This window comes from Rhinatrema bivittatum, chromosome 2 (genome assembly GCF_901001135.1).
Source record: "Rhinatrema bivittatum chromosome 2, aRhiBiv1.1, whole genome shotgun sequence".
NCBI lineage: Eukaryota > Metazoa > Chordata > Amphibia > Gymnophiona > Rhinatrematidae > Rhinatrema > Rhinatrema bivittatum.
The window spans coordinates 226270622-226292382 of record NC_042616.1 but is presented as its reverse complement, the minus strand read 5'-3'; the positions used below and the strand labels follow the sequence as shown (position 1 = coordinate 226292382).

The 21761-nt window shown below is 44.8% G+C and overlaps 1 protein-coding gene across 9 annotated transcripts in view; it reads right to left on the bottom strand.

The window, feature by feature from the left end:
* PLCL2 (phospholipase C like 2) overlaps positions 1–21761 on the bottom strand; it is a 375002-nt gene that overhangs the window by 36309 nt on the left and 316932 nt on the right. For all 9 annotated transcript variants that reach the window (XM_029589255.1, XM_029589256.1, XM_029589251.1 and 6 more), the window contains one exon: positions 12249–12358. In XM_029589255.1, coding sequence (XP_029445115.1) covers positions 12249–12358 — 110 coding nt within the window. The remainder of the gene's footprint in view (positions 1–12248; positions 12359–21761) is intronic.

The window sequence follows — 21761 nt, the reverse complement described above, 5'->3', positions numbered from 1 at the left end:
AAATATTCAGTATCCAACATCCAGTCTCTTTTGTGCCTCAACATGCACACCAGATTATATTTTTGAAAGTCTGGACAAGCCAACCCCCCACCTGCAACAGGTTTATTCAAGTGTTTTAATGCTAGCCTTGCTTTTTTTCCTTTCCTTACGAAATTCCTGATTATACCATTGATAGCAAGTAGATCTTGTCTTTTTAACCATATTGGGAGCATTTGCAAAAGATTACCACTTGGAAAGTTTCACCATCTTTAATAGGTGTATCCATCCCATTACTGAAAGAGGGAATGAAATCAATTGCTGAAATCTGGCTTTCATTTTTTCAGCATTGGGAGCACATTAATACTGTAGATTCGGTTGATGGTAGGTGGCACATACATCCCCAAATATTTAATACTTTCAGAGGCCCATCGCAATGGAAAGTCTGTTCCCCAACTCAGTTGGAGATTTCCATAAATTTCTAAAGCTTCCAATTTATCTTTATTAATCCTTAGTCAGAAAAATTTACCATAGTTGGTTTGATACTCCAACACTTTTGGGAGTGTGGATTTTGGATCAGTAAGGAAAATTAGTATGTCATTTGCAAATGCTGCAATTTTAAACGACAGCGTGTTGCTTTCTAGACTCGATATATATGGGTCTGCCGAGATACTTCTTAAGAGAGGATCAATGGCTAGTATATAAAGAAGAGTGACAAGGAGCAGCCTTGGCGGACACCCCATTGTGGAGTAAATGCCAAGGATGTGTGTCCATTCACTAGAATATGAGGTTGGGTTTTTATAGAGAAGGGATATATAAGTAGCCAATTCCCCGTGGAACCCAAACCGTTCCAGGACTGAGAAGAGGTAATCCCAGGAAACCCTATCAAAAGCTTTTTCTGAATCAAAGTTTACTGCCATGGAGGGTATTTTGTGTATTTGGCAATACGCTATAGCCGTCATAAGCTTAGTTATGTGGGAGCTAGCTGAACGCCCTTTTACAAAGCCTACTTGATTAAGTGAGATAAGACCACACTCATTCTTGAGGCTAAGAATATAGCTAGAAGTTTTAGGTCACAATTTAATAATGATATAGGTCTATATGAAGCTGGTTGAGTGGGGTCTTTCCCAGGCTTAGGCAGTATTGTAATGTAAGCTTTATTAAAATTTTGTGGAAAAGCTTCCTTTTCTAATGCATCTTTATAAAATAAGCGAAGCGTTTCTGCCACCCTGTCTCCCAAAATCTTGTAATAATCGTACGAGAAGCCACCCAGCCCGGGAGCTTTGACTGGATTGCTGGATTTTATAGTATTCAGAATTTCTGTGGTAGAAATGGGGGAATTTAAATATTTTACTTGTTGGGCTGTTAGTTTTGGTATTGAAACCCCTTTAAAAAATTGAGCTTCATCTGCTTGCCCCCCCTGGCTCCATCATCTGTGTACAGAGTCTCATAAAAATCTCTCATTACTTTACTGATCTCTGGCCCCCCGAACTGCCTGGGTCCCAAGAGGAGTCAAACTTTTAAATGTTTGCTTTACTCAGATGTATTTTGATTATAGTTGATAGTAGCTTTCCTGACTTATTGCCATATCTAAAGTAGGAATGTTCCTTAAATTGTAAAGATTTTAGAGCTCTTTGGTGTAAATGGGCTTATAGGGAACTCAAAATGGCATGATATTGTGTGGAGTTGGCTCTGGACAGGTTCTGAATCATAATCTGTTTGGCTTCTTTCAATTGACCATCTAGCTTTAGTATTTCGGCATTTAACAGTTTATTACTATGCCGAAGGTAAGAAATGATTTCCCCTCGAAGGACGGCTTTACTGGTTTCCCAGAGCAGCCTAGGATCATTCCTGTGTTGTGCATTTAATTCTTGGAATTGGTCCCATTTAGTTTGAATAAAAGTTTTAAAATTAGTATCCTCCTTCAAATATGATGTAAATTTCCACCACCTCCCTTGTATCACTGTCTCTTCCAAATTTAAATCTGCCCATATTAATGCATGGTCGGAAACCGCCACTTGCCCTATACCAGTATAAATGGGAAGCAAGTCGTGGATCCCAAAATATAATCAATTCCTCTGTTATGTTACTTGTAAACTGATAGGATGTATATTCGAATACCGGTATATTAAAAACTGTTAAATAAATAAATAAATTTGTGATAAAGTGCCGTGAGCTTTGAAAACATGGGTATAATCACGTTCATCTGTGTGTAGAGTCTGCCACAAATCCAAGTCATAATCTATGGAATAGCTGACTAATACTGGTCTGTTGCCTCTGTTGAGAGGGGGTAATTTTCATAGGGGTCCTATCTATGGTTGGATCATGCACACTATTAAAGTCCCCCATCAACATGAACCAGCCTTTGCCAGGTGTTAGAAGTATGTTAGCTATATTATTGAAAAAATTTGGATTGGGGAGTTGGGACCATATAGATTACTGATCGTGATCTCTTTACCATTCAATTTCCTATAATTAATATATATCGACCTTCTGGATCAACAATTGTGTTCTCAACTTGAAAGGAGATGTTTTTGTGTATAAGGATTGCTACTACAGCTTTTTTCCCTAATGCTGGGGCAAAGTAAAGACTTCCTACCCACTCTCTTTGTAATTTTTTGCTCTCTTCCATAGTTAGATGGATTTCTTGAAAACATGCTATATGTACTTTTGAGCATTTGAGAATTTGAAGAACCTTAGAATGTTTTATGGAGCTACCTAAACAGTTGACATTAAGACTTACTAGTCTCATAAAACCTTAAGTAACAGCAGTATGAAGATAGTACCTGAAAGAATACTGCTCTGATTGAAGACCATGGGCCTCCCAGCCTAAGCCCATAGTCTGGTTTTGTGATGTCCAGTCATAAATCCAATGCGTCCCACATCTAGGCCAGATTAAAATTTTGTCAAATTGATTACCTGCCATTCCCCATACCCTTATACAGAAAAAAAAAAAAGCCAGAATGCAAGAAATGCCCTATATTCAACCCCCCTGCCCTCTCTCCCTTTTCTTAACAAAACTTATCATTTCCTCCTCAACTGGGGTTCGAGGAGTTGAAGGGGGCACGAATTGATGTGCTTCAGCCCCAATCTCCCTCATCAGTTATGCTAACGATCATATTGTATGAACTGAACATGCCTAAAAAGAGAAATTACTTAAAACTGAATAGAAACTGGTAAACAAGCAAACAGGTAGAGTGTATAGTGATCATGGGATCCACAAGATATCAGTGAGTCAATAGAAGTCAATGTATTCTTGCACCTCAGTAAGGGCTCCAAGACGCAGTCTTTTTTTTTTTTTTTGCTTGCTGAGATAAGAACAATATCAGGAAGGCTTCAGACATCCGTACATCCAATGGTCAGCCTTTTTGTCCATAGGGCCATGGTCTGTATTATCCCGTGTATTGTCTCTGGCTGTCTTGGATCAGAAGTCGGAAGAAATATGGCTTTAATGGTATCCTGTTCCTCCTAATGCCCTGCGATCTTAACTGATGTCGTAGGTTTCCGCAGTAATCCTGCTGATACAGCAATAAACTAGTCCAGCAGCAGCAAAACTGTGCATGCCGCTCGCCATAGGCAATAGGTCCCGTATGCAGAGGATATTCCAGATGATTGTTTTTGCACTTAATTAGAGCCATATGAACAGGTTGTCATTGTAGGGGGCTTGTGGTCTAATTTAACAATTTGTTTGACCAATGTGTGCCTGTGCAGACCTCCCTTTCTTCATAAGTATTATCAGTAGGTAAGAGGTAAATTAGTTTAATCTTAGTTCCTTTACTAAGAGACAATTGTCCACTTGTTTGCTGAAGAGATATCTGTGATCGTCATTTCTGGGAACCGCACCTGGCTTGTTAACCCTGGATATTAGAATGAACAGATGTTCCATCTCCTTTGAGACTTGCCACGAAATTTTTCGCTGCCTCTATTTCCAAAAAATTATGTTCTTTCCCTTCATGTTGAATCCGTAAGGTGGCTGGATAGGCAAGCTGGAACCGTATATTCCTTTTATAGAGATCAATGCAGAAAAGGCTAAGTTTTTTGCGTCGCTGTGTAAGTTGCGCAGAGAAATCTTGAAACAAACTGATTTCAGCATCTGTAAACTTGCATTATTTTTTGCTTGTGGGACCAATTTAGCATTTTGGCGATGATTATGCGTGGCCTTTGCTCTCCTCCTTTCTTGCGGCCTAATCTGTGCACCCGTTCAACATGAAACTGCTCCTTAAGCTCAGGGAGCATCAAAGCCTCGGGAAGCCAGGTTTCTAAGCACGATTCCAGATTTGTGTCACTGACGGACTCAGGGAAGCCAGTTATACGTACGTTACTTCGGCAAGCCCAATTTTCCATGTTGTCTAATTTTTCTGACTGCGCTGTGGTTAGTTTTTCTAAAGCTGTAAGCTTCTGCAGCATGGCGATATTGTCATCCTCCAGTGAAGAGACTCTGCCTTCGACATTTTTGAGTCGCGGGTGTACCTCAGCAATTGAGTCTTTCAACTCCTTAAATTGCGAGGATAGCTCATCAAATCGGCCGGCTAGGGCTTTCACTACCGCATCTGTCATATTTATCGTGTGCTCATTTTGTGCCTCTGGAGCTGTAGCAAGCTCCGTTAGGCCATGCTGCGTCTCGCTATCCGCCATCTTTTCCCCGGGTCCCGGGCTTTTTTCTTTGTCTTTTTTGTTTCCTTTCAGAGGCATATTGCTTCCAGATTTAAACAAATTTCTCGATAGACATGAAAGTTGTTTACCTGCTGTGGATTGGGTTAACACAGGCTAGGATGCATGAGAATTTCACTGATTTCAGGAGAGTGGGGCACAGAGCCAGAGCAGGGAGCGTCCTCTCTGCTTCACCGCTTCACGTGACCACCCCCCCCCCCCCCCCGGAGTCGCTCTTACTGGGACTGGAGCTTCACCTATACCAGCCCTATTACCTGCAAGTTGAGCCCTTGGGTTCCAGGGGCTGGCAGGGCTTAGGCAAAAATCCTGTAAGGAGTGGTCAGATGAAGTCATGGTGTGAGCAGTGGTTAGGTCTGGCAGCGATAACTGGTTTCAGGCCTAGGTTGGGGCAGGTAGGCAGCAAACAGCATCTGGATCCAAGCAGTGGTCAGGACAGGTGATAATTCAGAAGAGTAGTCTATGTTAGTAGCAGAGGTCAGAAGCAGGAATCAGGCCAAGGCAGACAAGACAGGACCCTGAGAAACAAGACAAGGCAGAGCAGACAGGGCAAGGCCACAAAGAGGCAGGGCAAGGCAAGAACAAAGCAAGGAGGCAGGACAAGGAGGCAAGGCACAGGGTAACAAGGCAAGGAACACGGAGACCTGTTGCTGAGGTATCAGCTGAGAGCGCAGCGGGGGTTTAAATACCCCGCCATGCTAACATCATTGACAAGTGCTGCAAGTTACTTTCCCAGTATTTGGCCTTTATAGCTATCAAGGGTGCGCGTGTACGCCTAAGAGAGAGGGTGGTGGAGTTGGAGTCATTAGCAGAGGCCGAAGCATGTTGGGGTGAGAGGCTGGCCAAACATTACAGAAACAGACTTAGTTTACAAGCAAAATTTAACCTAAAACATTTATTTCCATCTGTAAAATAGGAAAAATGATTTAACATGATGGTTGAGTCAAATTCTGGGAAACATGACAAAACTCAACAAACGCTGTTGCAGAAAGATGGCAGTCAGTCCATGTAGATATTGATAGACTGCACTGTCAGAAGTTCCCCTGATACAGATGTCGAGCATTGAAATACAGCCTGTGTTGGGACTCTGGATGCTATGATGAAACATTACAATGAGCAAGTGATCTATTTTTGGATTACATAGAAAATGACAGCAGAAAAGGACAATTGCCCATCTCCTCTGCCCAGCTAGCTCACATCCTATATGATTTACAGACCATTGGAGTCTGGGACTTGTAGATTACTTGTTTGAGTTGTGTCATGGTTAATTGGTTAAGGGTAATAGGTGTCGCATCTGTAAGTCATTCCCCTTGATAATTTGTATACCTATACTTCCTCTTGTACTATTTGATTTACACTGGTACATCACCCCTGTGTTTGCTTGCTTTCCCAGACTGCCCCCCCCCCAGACTATATAGTTCATGTCAGTTTTCTGCTGTCAGATTTTTTAACTGTATTTAATTCTTTTATATACCGACCTTCATGACAGGGTCAAATCTGATCGGTTTACATAGAACCTGGGGGTTAACATTCATTACTGACCAATTAACAAGAGGTCATTTATGGAAGCAGAAGTTACATTTAACAAAGGAGTATCAACTTGGGATCCGGAGAAAGAGAAGAGAGAGAGATAACCAAAGTGAATATAAGGGGCATAGCTACTTATATAGTGAGGCGGGTTTCAAATGTCCGGATTCACGATTTGGACCAATTCCTGATTCGGACCGATTATGGGAAAGCTTGGCAGAATAGCCAGGTTTTGATTTTTTCCCGAAAAGTTAGTAGGCAGGGTTCCAGTCTGAGGTCCGGTGGAATGTTATTCCAAATAGTAGGTCCTGCTATCGAGAATGCTCGTTCTTTGGTGGCGGTGTGGCGTGTGGCTTTTGTTGAGGGAGCGTGTAGAGAACCTTTGTATATTTCTCTGATGGGTCTGGATGAAGTGTGGAGTCTGAGAGGGATCTGGAGGTCAAGCAGGAGTTGATTGTGGATAGTTTTGTGGATTATAGTGAGGGACTTGTGTAAGATTCTATAGTTTATTGGTAGCCAATGCAGGCTCTGTAAAACAGGAGTGATGTGGTCTCCACGATTGGTATTGGTCAAGACTCTAGCTGCTGCGTTCTGGAGCATCTGTAGTGGTTTTATGGTGGAGAAGGGGAGAAGGGGAGCCCCAGGAAAAGTGCATTACAGTAGTCGATCTTGGCAAAGAGCGTGGTTTGGAGGACTGTCCTGAAATCATGGAAGTAGAAGAGGGGTTTGAGCCTTTTTAGGACTTGAAGTTTGTAAAAGCAGTCCTTCGTAGTGTTAATAGATTTTTTAAAATTCATACGGTTGTCGAGGATTATTCCAAGATCTCTTACTTGTGTGATTTGGGTAGTGAGAGGGGACTGAAGTGAGGTAGTGGTGTGGTCAGGCGAGATAAGGAGTTCTGTCTTGGATGCATTCAGGACCAGGTTCAGTCTTTTAAGGAGGTGGTTTATTTGAGGCAATTTTCCCAGAATATAAGAGTATTTGGGAGGGACTCTTATGGGGATCAGAATCTGTACGTCGTCTTCGCAGAGATAATGTGTTAATTTTAGGTTTTTTAGCAGATGACAGGGGGGGAGGAGGTAGATGTTGAAAAGGGTGGGAGATAAGGAGGATCCTTGGGGAACTCCTACTGATGATGTAAAGCTGGGTGATTCTTTGTTGATTTTAACTTTGAAGCTTCTGTTGCTTAGGAAAGAATCGAACCATCTGTGTACGGATCCTGATAGACCGATGTCTGAGAGGTGGTTTAATAGCATGGAGTGTTTCACCGTATCGAATGCCGAAGAGATGTCAAGTAGAACTAAAAGGAATGAATGTCCTTTGTCCAGACCCATGATGATGTGATCCATGAGGGAAAGGAGTAAAGTTTCCGTGCTATAGGATTTTGTGGAAACCGTATTGAGATGGGTAGAGAATATTGTGTTCCTCAAGGTATTCCGAGAGTTGGGTGTTGACCAGTTTCTCGGTGATTTTAGCAACAAAAGGGAGGTTGGATATAGGGCGGAAGTTGGAGAGTTCCTGGGCATCTAGGTTGGGTTTCTTCAGAAGGGGTTTGAGAGAAGCAGTTTTCAGTGAGTCTGGATATATTCCGTGAGATAAGGAGCAGTTTATGATGTCTGCTAGTGGTCCTGAGATGGTGTCTGGGATGCGTAGCAGAAGCTTTGTGGGTATGTGATCTGACGAATGGGTGGAGGGTTTCAGTCTCTTAAGGAGGGATTCAATGTCCTTGGGTGAGGTGGGTTCGAAGGTCTCAAGTTTGGCTCCGGCATTCGTAGGAATGGTGGGAATGATCTGGGGTGGAGTAGTGTTGGAGGGTAGCAGTGCTAGGGTGTTTGAGATTTTTTTCTGGAAGTACAATGAGAGTTCTTCTGCTTTGACTTGTGCATGTTCCTCTCTGAGATAGCAGGGGCAATGGTTTTCGTGAGTTGGGAAACATAGACGAAGAGAGCTTTGGCATCAAATTCTAGGTCATGAATTCTGCTGGCGAAAAAGTCTCTTTTTGTCCGAAGTATGAAGGATCCTGCCTCTTTCCTCATGTCACTTCTCTCACTTCTAGGGATCCACAGTGTTTATCCTATGCCCTTTTGAATTCCTTCACTGTCCTAAACTATGTTTTAGGATCAGGACTTTGACTTGGTCAATCCAAAACACAAAATCTCTTCTTCAGCTATCCTGTAGTATATTTTCTCGAATGTTTAAGGTCATTGTCTTGTTGCATGACCCACTTTAGATTCAGATTCAGCTTCATCTCACATATGGATGGCCTGATAGTCTCCTCTAGAATTTTCTGATATAAAGTTCATTAATAATGCTAATCCACTGACATGATTATGCAGTAGACAGCCCCACAACATTAAAGCTTCACCACTATGTTGACAGGTCTGGATGAAGCTCTTACTTTGGAAGGCGGTGCTTTTTTTGCTAGCAAAACATGTATTGTGACTGAAAAGTTCTAATCTTTAATGCAAGTGTCCAGAGAACATTATTCCACAAGCTTTGCGAATCATCCAGATGCTCTTTGAAGCTGAGGTGGGAATAGGGTTTTGGTTTTTTTGTTGGGGGTTTTTTTTTTTTTTTAGAGAGCAGTAGTTTCTTCCTAACTACTCTCCCATGAACACCATTACCATTCAGTTTTTTTTTCTGATGATTGATGCATGAAATCTCATATCAGCTGCAGTGAGAAAAGCCTTCAGATCTTTAGATGTTATAGTCTGGGGTCTATGTGACTTTGTGGATGATTTTCCGCTTTGCTCTTAGGGTGATCTTGGCAGAATGATCACTCCTGAGTAGAGTCATTGTAGTCTTCAACATTTTCCATTTGTAAACTAATAGCAGATGAACCAAGCTCCACAAGTTTAGAAATGGACTTGTAACCCTGTCCAGACATATGAGCATCAACTATACTTTTGCAGGTCTTCTGAAAATCTTTTCATCATGCCATGATGAATTCCTACTAACTTTTATGGTGAGGACCACTCTACATTTTTTGGACCTTTATATAGGACAGGTGCCCAAACTCAGTCATGCAGATTTACTCTGCAGGTGGTTTATTTGTTACCTAATTATTTAAGCACCTGATTTTTTTAACTAACTAATTGCATTAAGGAAACTAAGGCTCACTTACTATTTCATATACACTAATTTTGAACGTCTTGTTGTTCCTACTTTGTATATTATGTCTAAAGAAACATAGAATTATTTTATTTATAACCTTTTTTTTTTGCATTAAAACAGTTTCAGTTAAACAAACCATGAATAGAGAAGAATGCCAACACCAGAACTGAAAGACAAATACAAAACAATACTTCACAGATACACAACTGCCCTTGACAAAGTGAAGCGAGATTTCTACACACAAAAAAAATCCACGACTATCAATTCAACCCCAGGACACTATTCTCCTATGTCACTGACCTGACCAACCCAATTCAGAACACAACTTCCTATGACACCTCCACCATCAACTGCGAAAACATAGCACACTTCTTCAAGGACAAAGTCTCCAACATTATTGCCAGGGTCCCCCACAGTCAACATGGTACCACCAAACTCACCCTCCCCACACATTACTTGGCCTCATTTTGAACCTGTTGCATCCACCAAAATTGAATCCATCATTTGAAAGATGAACCCTGCCACCCCACTGGACCCAATCCCGATCAAACTCCTAAAACTCGTACCCAACCTCATCGCCAGATCCACAGCAGACAATCAACATATCCTTCGAACAAGGCATATTCCCCAACTCAAAAACACAGTTGTCAAACCCATCCTCAAAAAACCCCACCTCGACAAATCTGACCCAGCCAACTACAGACCCATCTCCAACCTTCCCTTCATAGCTAAGATCCTCGAAAAAACAGTCAACAACCAACTCTCAGACTACCTAGAAGATCATAACATCCTTCTACCCACACAACACGGCTTCAGAAAACTGTTCAGCACTGAAACACTTCTCCTCACCGATACAATCCTTTGAGGACTTGACTGTGGCCAATCCTACCTACTGATACTCCGCCATCTCCTCTGCGTTCGACACCATCAACCATGAAACACTACTAAACAGACTCAAAGAAATTGAACTATGCGACACCACAATCAAATGGTTCAAATCATCTCACAGACAGAACCTTCAAAGTAAAAATAAACAGAATCCTCGAAGATACCACTGCTTCACGGCATCTTGCGAGGCTCATCCCTCTTATCCACACTATTCAACTTATACCTCTACTCCCTCTCCAAGTTCTTCTCCGAATCAAACCTCACATACTATGTTTATGCAGATGACCTACAAATCTTACTCCCCGTAAACAAAACCATTGAACACACACTAAAAATCTGGAACGAACTCCAGCCCAAAATAATCCAAATACTCTCACAACTGTCCTGTCCATCTCCCTCAACCAAAACAAGGCTGAAATCATACACATAGCAAACAACCATACCATACTCCCCGCCATAAACCACACACCTAACTGCACAAAGATCCAACTCATGCATACCGTAAAGAACCTTGGAGTAACCATTGACAATGAACTAAACCTCAAACATCACCACAATGATCAATGACGGATTCTTCAAACTTCAAACACTAAAAAAGCTCAAACCGCTCCTCCACGCCCAAGACTATCGAACCGTCCTCAAAACGCTACTCTTCTCCAAGCTAGACTACTGCAACTCCCTCCCCTCCTTGGCCTCCCTGCCTCCCTCCTCAAACCCCTACAGGTACTATAAAACCTGCCGCTAGATCCATCACAAACAGAAAATGCGACCACATCACCCCCATCCTCAAAAATCTTTACTGGCTACCCATCATCCACAGAATCCAACACAAAACCCTTACCCTCATCCACAAAAAAAAGGAACAACAAGATGGACTGGTTAACCACAGTACTCCTCCTCTACACCCCACAAAGAAGCCTCCGATCCACCGAATCTGGACTCCTCACCACCCCCCCCCCCTCCCAAAGCAGCACACCTCTCCCTCAGTTAGAAAATGTTCCATATCAGTAGCCGGCCCCACACTATGGAACTCCCTTCCACTCCAGCTCAGAATGGAACTCTCGACACAAACCTTCAAAAAACTCCTCAAAACATGGCTTTTCCGAAAAGCCTTCCCACCAGAAACCTAACCCAATAATACACTATTCAATTCTAGCCACACCTACATGTGAAAGCATCCCCACTATCTCAATGCCCCCTCCTCCACACCCTTCCTAAACCATTACTTTCCCTCACTCCCCTTTTTTTGTAAAATTCAACATACATCATTCCGTCTAACCCCCTCCCCCAACCAATCCCATTGCTCACATCCTATCTTATCCGCATCCAATCTATCTTGCCTAATCCCTCCCACCTCCTAGTATGAATGTATCTAACATGCAAACCACTAATTTTTACCTTCGCACATGTATTATAGTTAGTTTCTTGTAAACTGTTCATAGTTTAATGTAAAACTGTCCTAAGCTATATTGTAAATACAACCATTCCTAAGCCATATCTTCTATATGTTTTACACCATCCTTACATTAGCACTTGTAATATAGTTAGTGTCCTATTAAATGTTCTAAGTTATACTGTAAAAACTAAGCAGCTCCTGTCTTATTTACTGGTCAGTTATGTGAACTGATATGATATCTTGATCGCATGTCTGTATATAAAAACAAATAAATAAAAAAATAAATGATAATGTGAAATTATTAATATACTTGGGAATCACAAACTTTTATTCAGGATTGTATTCATGCATCAAGCATTCGTGAAAAATAATGTTTACAAAAAAGAATGTAACATAATTGTGTGTCTCTAAACCTTTCAAATTTATATAAACTCTCTACTCAAAAAAATGAGCTAAAAATACACAACTCTAAAATGGTATTAATATACTTAGATTATGTTTTGAAAAAATGTATATTTTTTACTATATGAACAATGTTTCAGCAACTCAATCTATTTAAACCAACATGCAAGAAAGGAAATTGCAAATGGCCAATTGTGAATTACCATAGGGCTGAGGGAGATGTATAGCTGCGATAAGCAAAATAGTTACATTGTAGTATAAAAAAGTCAATTAATACCTTTAAAATTGTAATATTCCAAGTAAAGCTCTCCAGAGCTTTATGTAGTTTCCTTTCTTTTAATCCTTCTTTTGCTCCTATAGTATGAAGGTTTTCATGGAATTCCATTGCTATTAGGGTAAAAAAATAATCAATATTACTGTATTAGATCTGATTTTTCAGGTTAGCAGACATTTTCTTTAAATATCCAGTTTTAGTAATCTACCTGGTTCCTTCCTGAAGTCTGGACTATTATGCACTCGATTAGGGCAAATACTCTCTCATAAAAATTATTTGGGAAAGAAATTACTGAATACACTGATAAGATGGAAAATAGAAAAGCACAGTTGCTTACCTATAACAGGTATTTTCCCAGGACAGCATGATGTTAGTCCTTTGGGTGACATCCAAAGGAGCCCTGCACAGAAAACCTTTGTCAAAGCTTTGACCAGCACAGTGAGCATGCCCAGCATGCCACTATCCACACGTTCACGTGAGGCCGCCTTCAGTCTTGCAACATAGAAAAATGAGTGAAAAAATAAAACAAACTGTTAGGAGAACCCAACTCAGTGGGGAGGCGGGCAGGATTCCTGAGGATTAACATCCTGCTGTCCTAGGAGAACACCTGTTACAGGTAAGCAACTGTGCTTTCTCCTAGGACAAGCAGGTTGGTAGTCCTCACATGTGGGTGAATACCAAGCTCCAGCCTGGTCACATAGCAGAGGAGACCAACAGCGACCAAACTGCCAATGGACACACCAATAACTGCAGCTCTGTAGGTCAGCAGGGGACTATCTTGTACCACTAGAAACACAAACAGGAAGAGTTGGGTTCAGGCTTGGAACAGATTGCACAGGACGGATTGACCAAAGGCACTGTCCTGACACCCATCCTTATCCAGGCAGTAATGAGCCACAAACGTGTGAAGAGAACTCCAGGGTGCGAGCAGGCAAATTTCAACAGGGACAGCTCGCAAATGAGCTACCGACTTCGCCATGACCCCCATAGTGTGAGCCTTTACTCTGCCTGCCAGCGCATAGCAGAAGCAATGCAATCCGCCAGCCAGTTGGATAAGGTTTGTTTACCCACTGCCCTCCCCAGCCTATTGGTATCGAAGAACACAAAGAGCTGAGTGGACTGCCTATGGTCAGCTGTGCAATCTAGATAGAAAGCGAAGGCCCTCTTGCAGTCCAAGCTATAAAGAACTTGTTCCCCTGGGTGGGAATGAGGCCTAGGAAAGAAGTGGGTAGAATGATGGACTGATTAAGGTGGAAATCAATCACAAATTTAGACAGAAACTTAGGGTGCGTATGCAAGACCACATGATCATGTATGGTTGGTATGTGACCAGGGTCTGAAGCTCACTGACTCTACAAGCAGAAGTAATTGTCACCAGAAAAATAACTTTCCAAGTGAGGAACTTCGGGTCACAGGAACACAGCATCTCAAAAGGAGGGCGCATAAGCTACGCTAGGACAATGTTGAGGTCCCAGGACACAACAGGAGGCCGAAGAGGAGGCTTCAGCTGGAGCAAGCCCCTCATAAAACAGCCTCCCAAAGGCTGCACCGACTCGGCCGTGCCAGAGACACCTCGATGGTACGCACTGACAGCACTAAGATGAACCCAAACCGAACTGGTTTGAAGGCCAGACTTAGAAAGGTGTCATAAGTAGTCGAACAGCTGGGGGAGGAGGCGGCATCTGAATGGATCCAAAGCATGCCCCACACACCAGATGGAGAGAATCTTCCGCACTTCAAGCTATAGGAATTCCTGATGAACGGCTTCCTAGAAGCCACCAGCACCTGGGAAATACTGTCCGAGAGCGCCAGGGCTGAAGGACTACGCGTTCAACATCCAAGCTGTCAGAGCCAATGCCCGGAGGTTTGGATGGCGCAGGGTGCCCTGGTTCTGCGGGAGCAGATTGAACGCAGTCCTCAGCCAGATGGGGGCCCTGGCCAACAGGTCCTGCAGAAGCGGGAACCAAATCTGTTGGGGCCAAAAGGATGCCACTAGGATCATGGTCCCTCTGTCCTGCTGAAGCTTCAGCAACGTCTTCAAGAGGAGCAGGAGAGGAGGGTATGCATAGAAAAGATCTTTCCCCAATGGAGGGAGAAGGCATTGCAGGTCAGGCGACCATCCCCCAGTGACAGGGAGCAAAACTTGTTCACTTTGTGATTGTGAGGGGAGGCGAAGAGGTCCACTTTTGGTGTACCCCACCGATGAAAGAGCTTGGCCGTTACCTCCGGGTTGAGGGACTATGCGTGCGGCTGGAAGGAGCGACTCAGCCGGTCCGCCAGCATGTTCAGATTTCTGGGCCGATGTGTCACTCATAGCGACATCCCCTGCGACAGGGCCTGGGTCCACACCTGCGCAGACTCGTGACAGAGGAGGAACGAGTCCGTACCTCCCTGTTTGTTGATATTCCACATAGCCACCTGGTTGTCTGTATCAGGACTGCCCTTTGTGACAACCGGTTTCTGAATGCCCATAAGGCGAACTGGATAACCCGAAGCTCCAGAAAGTGTGACAGCCTGCTTCGTGAGCGGTCCAGAGACCCTGCGTGTGGATGACCCCCCCCCCCCCAATGGGCTCCCCAGCCCAGGGGAGAGGCATCGGTGGTTAGGATCACTTGAGGTGGGGCAGTTTGGAAGGGAATTCCCTGCTCCAAATTGTAAAGGTTTTCCCCACCAGGACAGAGATGAATGCAAAGGTGCCGTGACTGCAACGTGAGTCTCGAGGTCCTGGGAGGTCTGTTGCCACTGCGACCTCAAGATCCACTGAGCCCTCCACAAGCACAGGCATGTGAGAGGGGTAACGTGGACCAAAGCTGCTATGTGGCCCAACAGAATGAACAGAAGACTGGTGGTCACCTGCCAGCTGCTGTGAATAAAGGCTGCCAGCGAGGCAAGGGCAAGAGCCCGATCCCGGGACAGAAACACTTTTGCCTGTACAGTGTCTAGTCTGGCTCCTATGAAGTCCAACTCAGGAGACAGGCAGAGATAAGGTTTGGGGTAATTGATGACAAACCCCAAGGCTTGTAGCGTCTGCACCATAACTGCTAAAGCACTCAAGGCCCTTGCGTGGGAATTGCTCTTGACCAACCAGTCATCTAAGTATGGGAAAACATGCATTGTCCAACGCCTGAAATAGGCCGCCATCACCACCAGGCACGTGGTGAAAACGTGAGGAGCTGAGGCCAATCCGAAAGGCAGCACCCTGTACTGGTAATGAGCCTTCCCCATACAAAGCAGAGGAATTTTCTGTGGCCGGGGAAAATGGCTATGTGAGTGTAAGCCTCCTTGAGATCGAGGGAGCAGAGCCAGTCTCCTCTTTTGAAGAGGGGAATCAGCATGCCCAGAGAGACCATCTTGAACTTTTCTCTTGCAAGAAACTTCTTCAACGCCTTAAGGTCGAGTATGGGGTACAAGCTGCCATTCTGTTTTGGAATGAGGAAGTACCTCGAATAGAATCCTTGGCCCTGCTGGGGGTGAGGGACTGGCTCTACCGCGCCTGCTGACAGAAGCGCGGAGAGTTCCATTTGAAGTACATCCTGTTGAGCGGACCAACCCCATGATGGACATGAAGGAAAAGCCTCTGGTAACTGGCAGAAGTTGAGATGGTACCCCTGACGGATGATGGTAAGGACCCAGCAGTCCGAAGTGATCTCTTCCTAGTGATGGGTGAAGCCAAGAAGCCTGCCTCCTACTGCGGAATCCAGCGTCAGGGGTGCGCTTGACTGACTCATGCTCTCTCACAGCCAGTCAAAAACCCTTGGCTGGGGCATGCTGAGGCCTAGGTGCTCACTGCTGGCGAGGGCGGCCCCTGGAGCTAGTGCGTGTCATGCGAGCCCAGGAGGCCGGAGAATAATATGTCCACTGCCTGTAGAAGAGCTTCTGGGTTCCTGGCTGAGGACAGTGTGTTGGGGGCACTTGAGGAGAGCTGTTGAAGGGTATCATGGTGGTCCTTCAATTGTGCTACCGTATCCCGGACCTTATCCCCAAAGAAGTTGCACCTGTGCAGGGGAGGTCAGCTAGCTTGTCCTGTACCTCCAGAAGGAGGTCAAAATCTCTGAGCCAGGCCATTCTGTGGGCGCCAATGCCAGCCATGGCTACGTGGGCCGCCATCTCAAAGACATAGTAGGTGGATTGTACCTTATGCTTGCCAGCTTCTAAACCCAGCAGGACGATGGCTGAAGAGTGCCTCCTGTTGCTGTTGAGGCAAACCCTCTGTGAGGTCCTGAACCTGTTAACAGAGGTTACCGGTTGTACTGGATCATGTTCAGCTGGTAGGTGGCAATACGGGCGACCAGCACAACGCCCTGGAATATCTTCCTGTCCAAGGCATCGAGCTCACTATGCTCTTGCCCCGGGGGGGGAGGGGGCCCAGAGGCATGTGTGTGGGAGCGACGGGCCTTCTTTAAAGTGGACTCCACAACCGCCGACTGGTGGGGAAGGTGCCACTTCTCAAACCCATGCCCTGCTGCACCAAAGTAAGTGGCATCAGCCTTTCTATTGACAGGGGAAATAGAAATTGGGTGCTCCATCATCCGGAGGAGGTCCTTGAAGAGGTCATGGATGAGAACCGCCATGATCTCCCTAGGAGTGCTGATGAACTGGAGTACTTCCAGCATTTTGAGTCGTGCCTCCTCCTCCGTGAGCAAATAAAAGGGGATGGCTTCGGCCATATCCCTGACAAACCCTGTGAAGGACAGATCCTCGAGGGAGGGGGGGCAACTGGCGCCATTCCTCTGTGGCGGGGAGAACTCGGAGAAAGCGTCGTCCGAGTAGTCTGAGGATGACTCCACGGCATCATCTCCCCAAGGGTTGTAAGGCCCTTCCTCCTCACTAGGGCCAGCATGGCATGGACAAGACCAGTGAGGGGTATCAGCTGTGGGCTCCAATAGCTTCGGAGGCCTCGAGGGCTCCGCGGGAATTGACTGTTCCCATGCATCGAGGGGACTAGAGGCCGGAAGGACCTGGAAACGGCTCGGGGAACTGTGGCCTTGGGAACACGGTTCTGGCTGTATCTTCCTCCTCTGAGTACCTCAGTGGCCATTGGGGGACTGAAGACCCCTCGGACACCGGTTGCATTGGTAGGGCGCCTAAAAGGACGTCCAGAAGCTCCAGCAGGGGTACTAGGATCGACAGCGGAGGCTCGGGCACAATACGGGCTGGTGGCACCGGCAGCTTAACACACTGAAGTGCCTTGAGCACCACAGATTGCACCCTGCGGTCCAGCTCCTTCAGAAAGTCCGGTAAGGCCAAGACTGAGCGAGAATAAAGAAGTCAAAGGCTCTTAAGAACATAAGGAATTGCCATGCTGGGTCAGACCAAGGGTCCATCAAGCCCAGCATCCTGTTTCCAACAGAGGCCAAACCAGGCCACAAGAAGATGGCAATTACCCAAACACCAAGAAGATCCCAAGCTACTGATGCAATTAATAGCAGTGGATATTCCCTAAGTAAACTTGATTAATAGCAGTTAATGGGCTTCTCCTCCAAGAACTTATCCAAACCTTTTTTGAACACAGCTACACTAACTGCACTAACCACATCCTCTGGCAATAAGTTCCAGAGCTTAACTGTACATTGAGTGAAAAAGAATTTTCTCCGATTAGTCTTAAATGTGCTACTTACTAACTTCATGGAATGCTCCCTAGTCCTTCTATTATCCGAAAGTGTAAATAACCGATTCACATCTAGTCATTTAAGACCTCTCATGATCTTAAAGACCTCTATCATATCCCCCCCTCAGCCGTCTCTTCTCCAAGGTGAACAGCCCTAACCTCTTCAGCCTTTCCTCATAGGGGAGCTGTTCCATCCCCTTTATCATTTTGGTTGCTCTTCTCTGTACCTTCTCCATCGTAACTATATCTTTTTTGAGATGCGGCGACCAGAACTGTACACAGTATTCAAGGAGCGATAGAGGCATTATGATATTTTCCGTTTTATTAACCATTCCCTTCCTAATAATTCCTAACATTGTTTGCTTTTTTGACTGCCGCAGCACACTGAGCAGACGATTTTAACGTATTATCCACTAAGATGCCTAGATCTTTTTCCTGGGTGGTAGCTCCTAATATGGTGGCACGGTGCCCGGCACGAATATCGGTGTGGGAATGCCTGGGACTCCCAGGGAGATCGGGGGGTGGGACCCCCAATGGCCGGTGTCACTTCGGTGGCGATACGGCAGCTGCTGGTACCACACTGGAACCAAAGCCATGCGTCAGCACTGACTGTTGGCAATGCTTGCGGGATCTCCCACGGTGCTCGGCCTGGTCTTTCCCCGGTGCTAAGGAGGTGGAGCATCCCGATGTCCGGGAGAGCGGTGAAAGCACCACAGTTCTTACCCATCCCCGCGATCCTTTAATGAGCTGGAGAGGGGAACAGCAAGAAGGAGTGCATCGAGGGGCTTCCCACGATCTCTCCACGTTGTGGGCTCCAATTCAGGAGTGGAAGGAGCTGACTTGGAAGAACCGAAAAGCTTCTCCATCTTATCAAGGCGCGCCCGACGGCCCTTGGGGGTCATCTGGTCACAAGGATGACACCCACGGATGTCGTGCGAGGCCCCCAAGCAGAGGATGCAAACCTTATGTGGATCCGTGATGGACATGGTCCGTGGGCACTGGGAGTACTCCCATAAAAAATGGCAGTACTGCCATAAAAAAAACACCCAGTGTATCCTGCTTGTCCTAGGAGAAAAAGTTTTCTTTTGTCAATTTCTGTTCAATTAGTTTTTGTAGTAATCATGACCTGTGCGTAATACTCCTCAGTCAGTGTCACTGAAAACTGGAGTTGCATCATAGCATTTCTTGTCCCACATACTCCTCCCTCCAGCTTTCTTTCTAGACTAGTATGAGCATTTTTCCAGCAAGCCACTATTTGACATTCACATCTCAATAGTGTTTAGTACCATAACTGTTTATATACTATACAGTCAATGTCCTGTATAGGCAAGCAGCGTACCCAAACCTTACATGGGAGTGACAGGAAGCTCAGGACAAGCATGAACACAGGTGATAAAGGCTGTTCACTGGCATGCAAAAAGTCACAGGTTTAATTCCTGGGTGAGTTGGCAAGCAGGGCCAGATTAAGACACACTGAGGCTCTAAACTATGTTAAGTTTACAAAGAGCATACAGGAACACAAGAACAAATGGATTACAGTGGGCTCTGGCAGAATAAGACCTGTGATGTGGAGAACCCACTCTCTCAATTGACACAAGTACAAAATGACTTCTCTGTATTAGATAATGAAGAAGATCTAGCAATGGAGATTGAATTGGTATCTGAAAGGAAGGAAGAAATCCAATGAACACTGAAATTCAATAATACAACCAATAATCTTAAGAAAAAGCTTATTGTGCTGGGTGACAATCACTAGAGGCACTAACATGGGAACTCTTTTTGAGGGAAACACTATAGTTAAAAGCCTTTCAGGATCATCAGCTAGTAGAAATGCTATCCAAGAAGAAAGCAAGGACTTTGAAGTTGATATTATCATCCATCTGGGAGCCAATGACCTTGCTAGGAACAACATCCAAGTGGTACAGAGAGATTTCCAGACTCTGACAAAGCAGATTAGTCAGATGGTGAAGACTATTGCCTTTTCAGAGGTGTTACCTGTTTCATGGAAAGGGGAAAGAGAGGCTAAGCCATAAAGATAACTTCAATGCATGGCTCAAAACTTGGTGTAAAACAAAATTTTGAATATATTGGGGGCTGGGGCCGTGCATGGAACAGTAAAAGGCTCTATGTCAAAGATGATTTATATCTGTCTCTGGCAGTAAAAAGGATCCTAAGTGATGAATTCAAATCCTATGCCATAAGGCATTTAAACTGGAGGATGGGTGTGGCAGGAAGAATTTGGAATGTCACCCCCCCCCCCAAATATCAAAGAAATGGGTGAAGGGGATAACAAAAGTCAGCTGAATAAGGCACAAAAGAAGTCCAAGAAGAACAGTAATCTGAAGAAGAGTGGCTGGAAAACTATGAGCACAAAGGCTAGTAGTCTGGGCAATAAAATCCCAGACCTGCAGGACCTAATGGTGGAGGCGGACTTGGACATTGTTGCTGTTATGGAGACTTGGTTCATGGATTCTCATGATTGGGATACAGCCATACCAGGCTATAACTTAAGAGAGGACAGAAAAGAGGGAGTAGCAGCTCTATGTCAAAAACAATATCCAAGCAACTGAACTGCAAGGAATGGGGGGTAGAGAAAAAGCATTATGGGCTGTCCTATAAAAAAAAAATGATTGTGCATTCATTTTTACTGGAGTGGTTTACAGGCTTCAGACTCAAACAGAAGAACCAGACAGAGATCTGGTCCAAGACATCCAAAAGGTGGGAAAGAAGGGAGAAGTGCTAATTGCTGGAGATTTTAATCTGCCGGACGTAGACTGGAGAATCCCTTCTGTGGAATCTACCAGAAGCAGAGTGATAGTGGATCCCCTGCAAGAGGCTCTGTTCAAACAAATGGTAATGGAACCTACAAGGAGGGAGCTTTATCGGACTTAGTGCTTACTAACGGGGTTAATGTCTCTAATGTCCAGGTGGGTGCCCACCTCAGCACCAATGATCAAACGGTATGATTTGATTTTGCAAATAGGTTGCCCAGAAGTCATACAAAGACCCAAGTTTAGAATTTCAAAAATACGGACTTTGTTAAAATGGGAACCTACCTGGAGATAGAACTAGAAGACTGGGAGAAAATGAGGAAGAGCACTCAATGTGATCCACTTGGATTTCTGCAAAGCTTTTGATATGGTCCTGCACAGGAGGCTTGTGAACAAAATGAGAAGCTTGGGAGTGAGCACCAAGGTGGTGGCGTGAACAAACTGGTTGATGGATAGAAGACAGTGTGTTATAAATTAAATCTACTTTGAAGAGAGAACGGTGTTAAGCGGAGTGCCACAAGAATCGGTATTGGGAACGGTCCTGTTCAATATCTTTCGAATGACATTGCGGAAAGGGCAGAAGGTAAATTTTGTCTAGTTGCGGATGATATGAAGATCTGCTACAGAGTGGACATGCCTGAAGAAGTAAAGAGAATGAGATATGATTTAAGGAACCTTGAACGATAGTTGAAGATATGGCAACTGGGTTTCAATGCCAAGAAATGCAGAGTCATGCATATGGGGTGTGGTAATCCAAAAGAACTGTATGTGATGGGGGGTGAAGGGCTATTGTGCAAGAAGCAAGAGAGAGACCTTGGGGGTGATAGTGTCTAGCAATCTGAGGATGGCGAAGCAACGTGACAAGGTAATAGCTAAAGCCAGAAGAATGCTGGGATGCATAGAGAGAAGAATAACCAGTAAGAAAAAGGTGGTGATAATCCCCTTGTACGGGTCCTTGGTGAGGGCTCACCTGGAGTATTGTGTTCAGTTCTGGAGGCCGCATAAGGGACAGAGACAGGATGAGGCGGTCCAGAGAAGGGCGACAAAAATGGTGGGGGGCCTCTATCAAATGACTTATGAGAGGTTGAAGCACCTAAATATGTATACCCTGGAGTAGAGGAGGTGCAGGGGAGACAT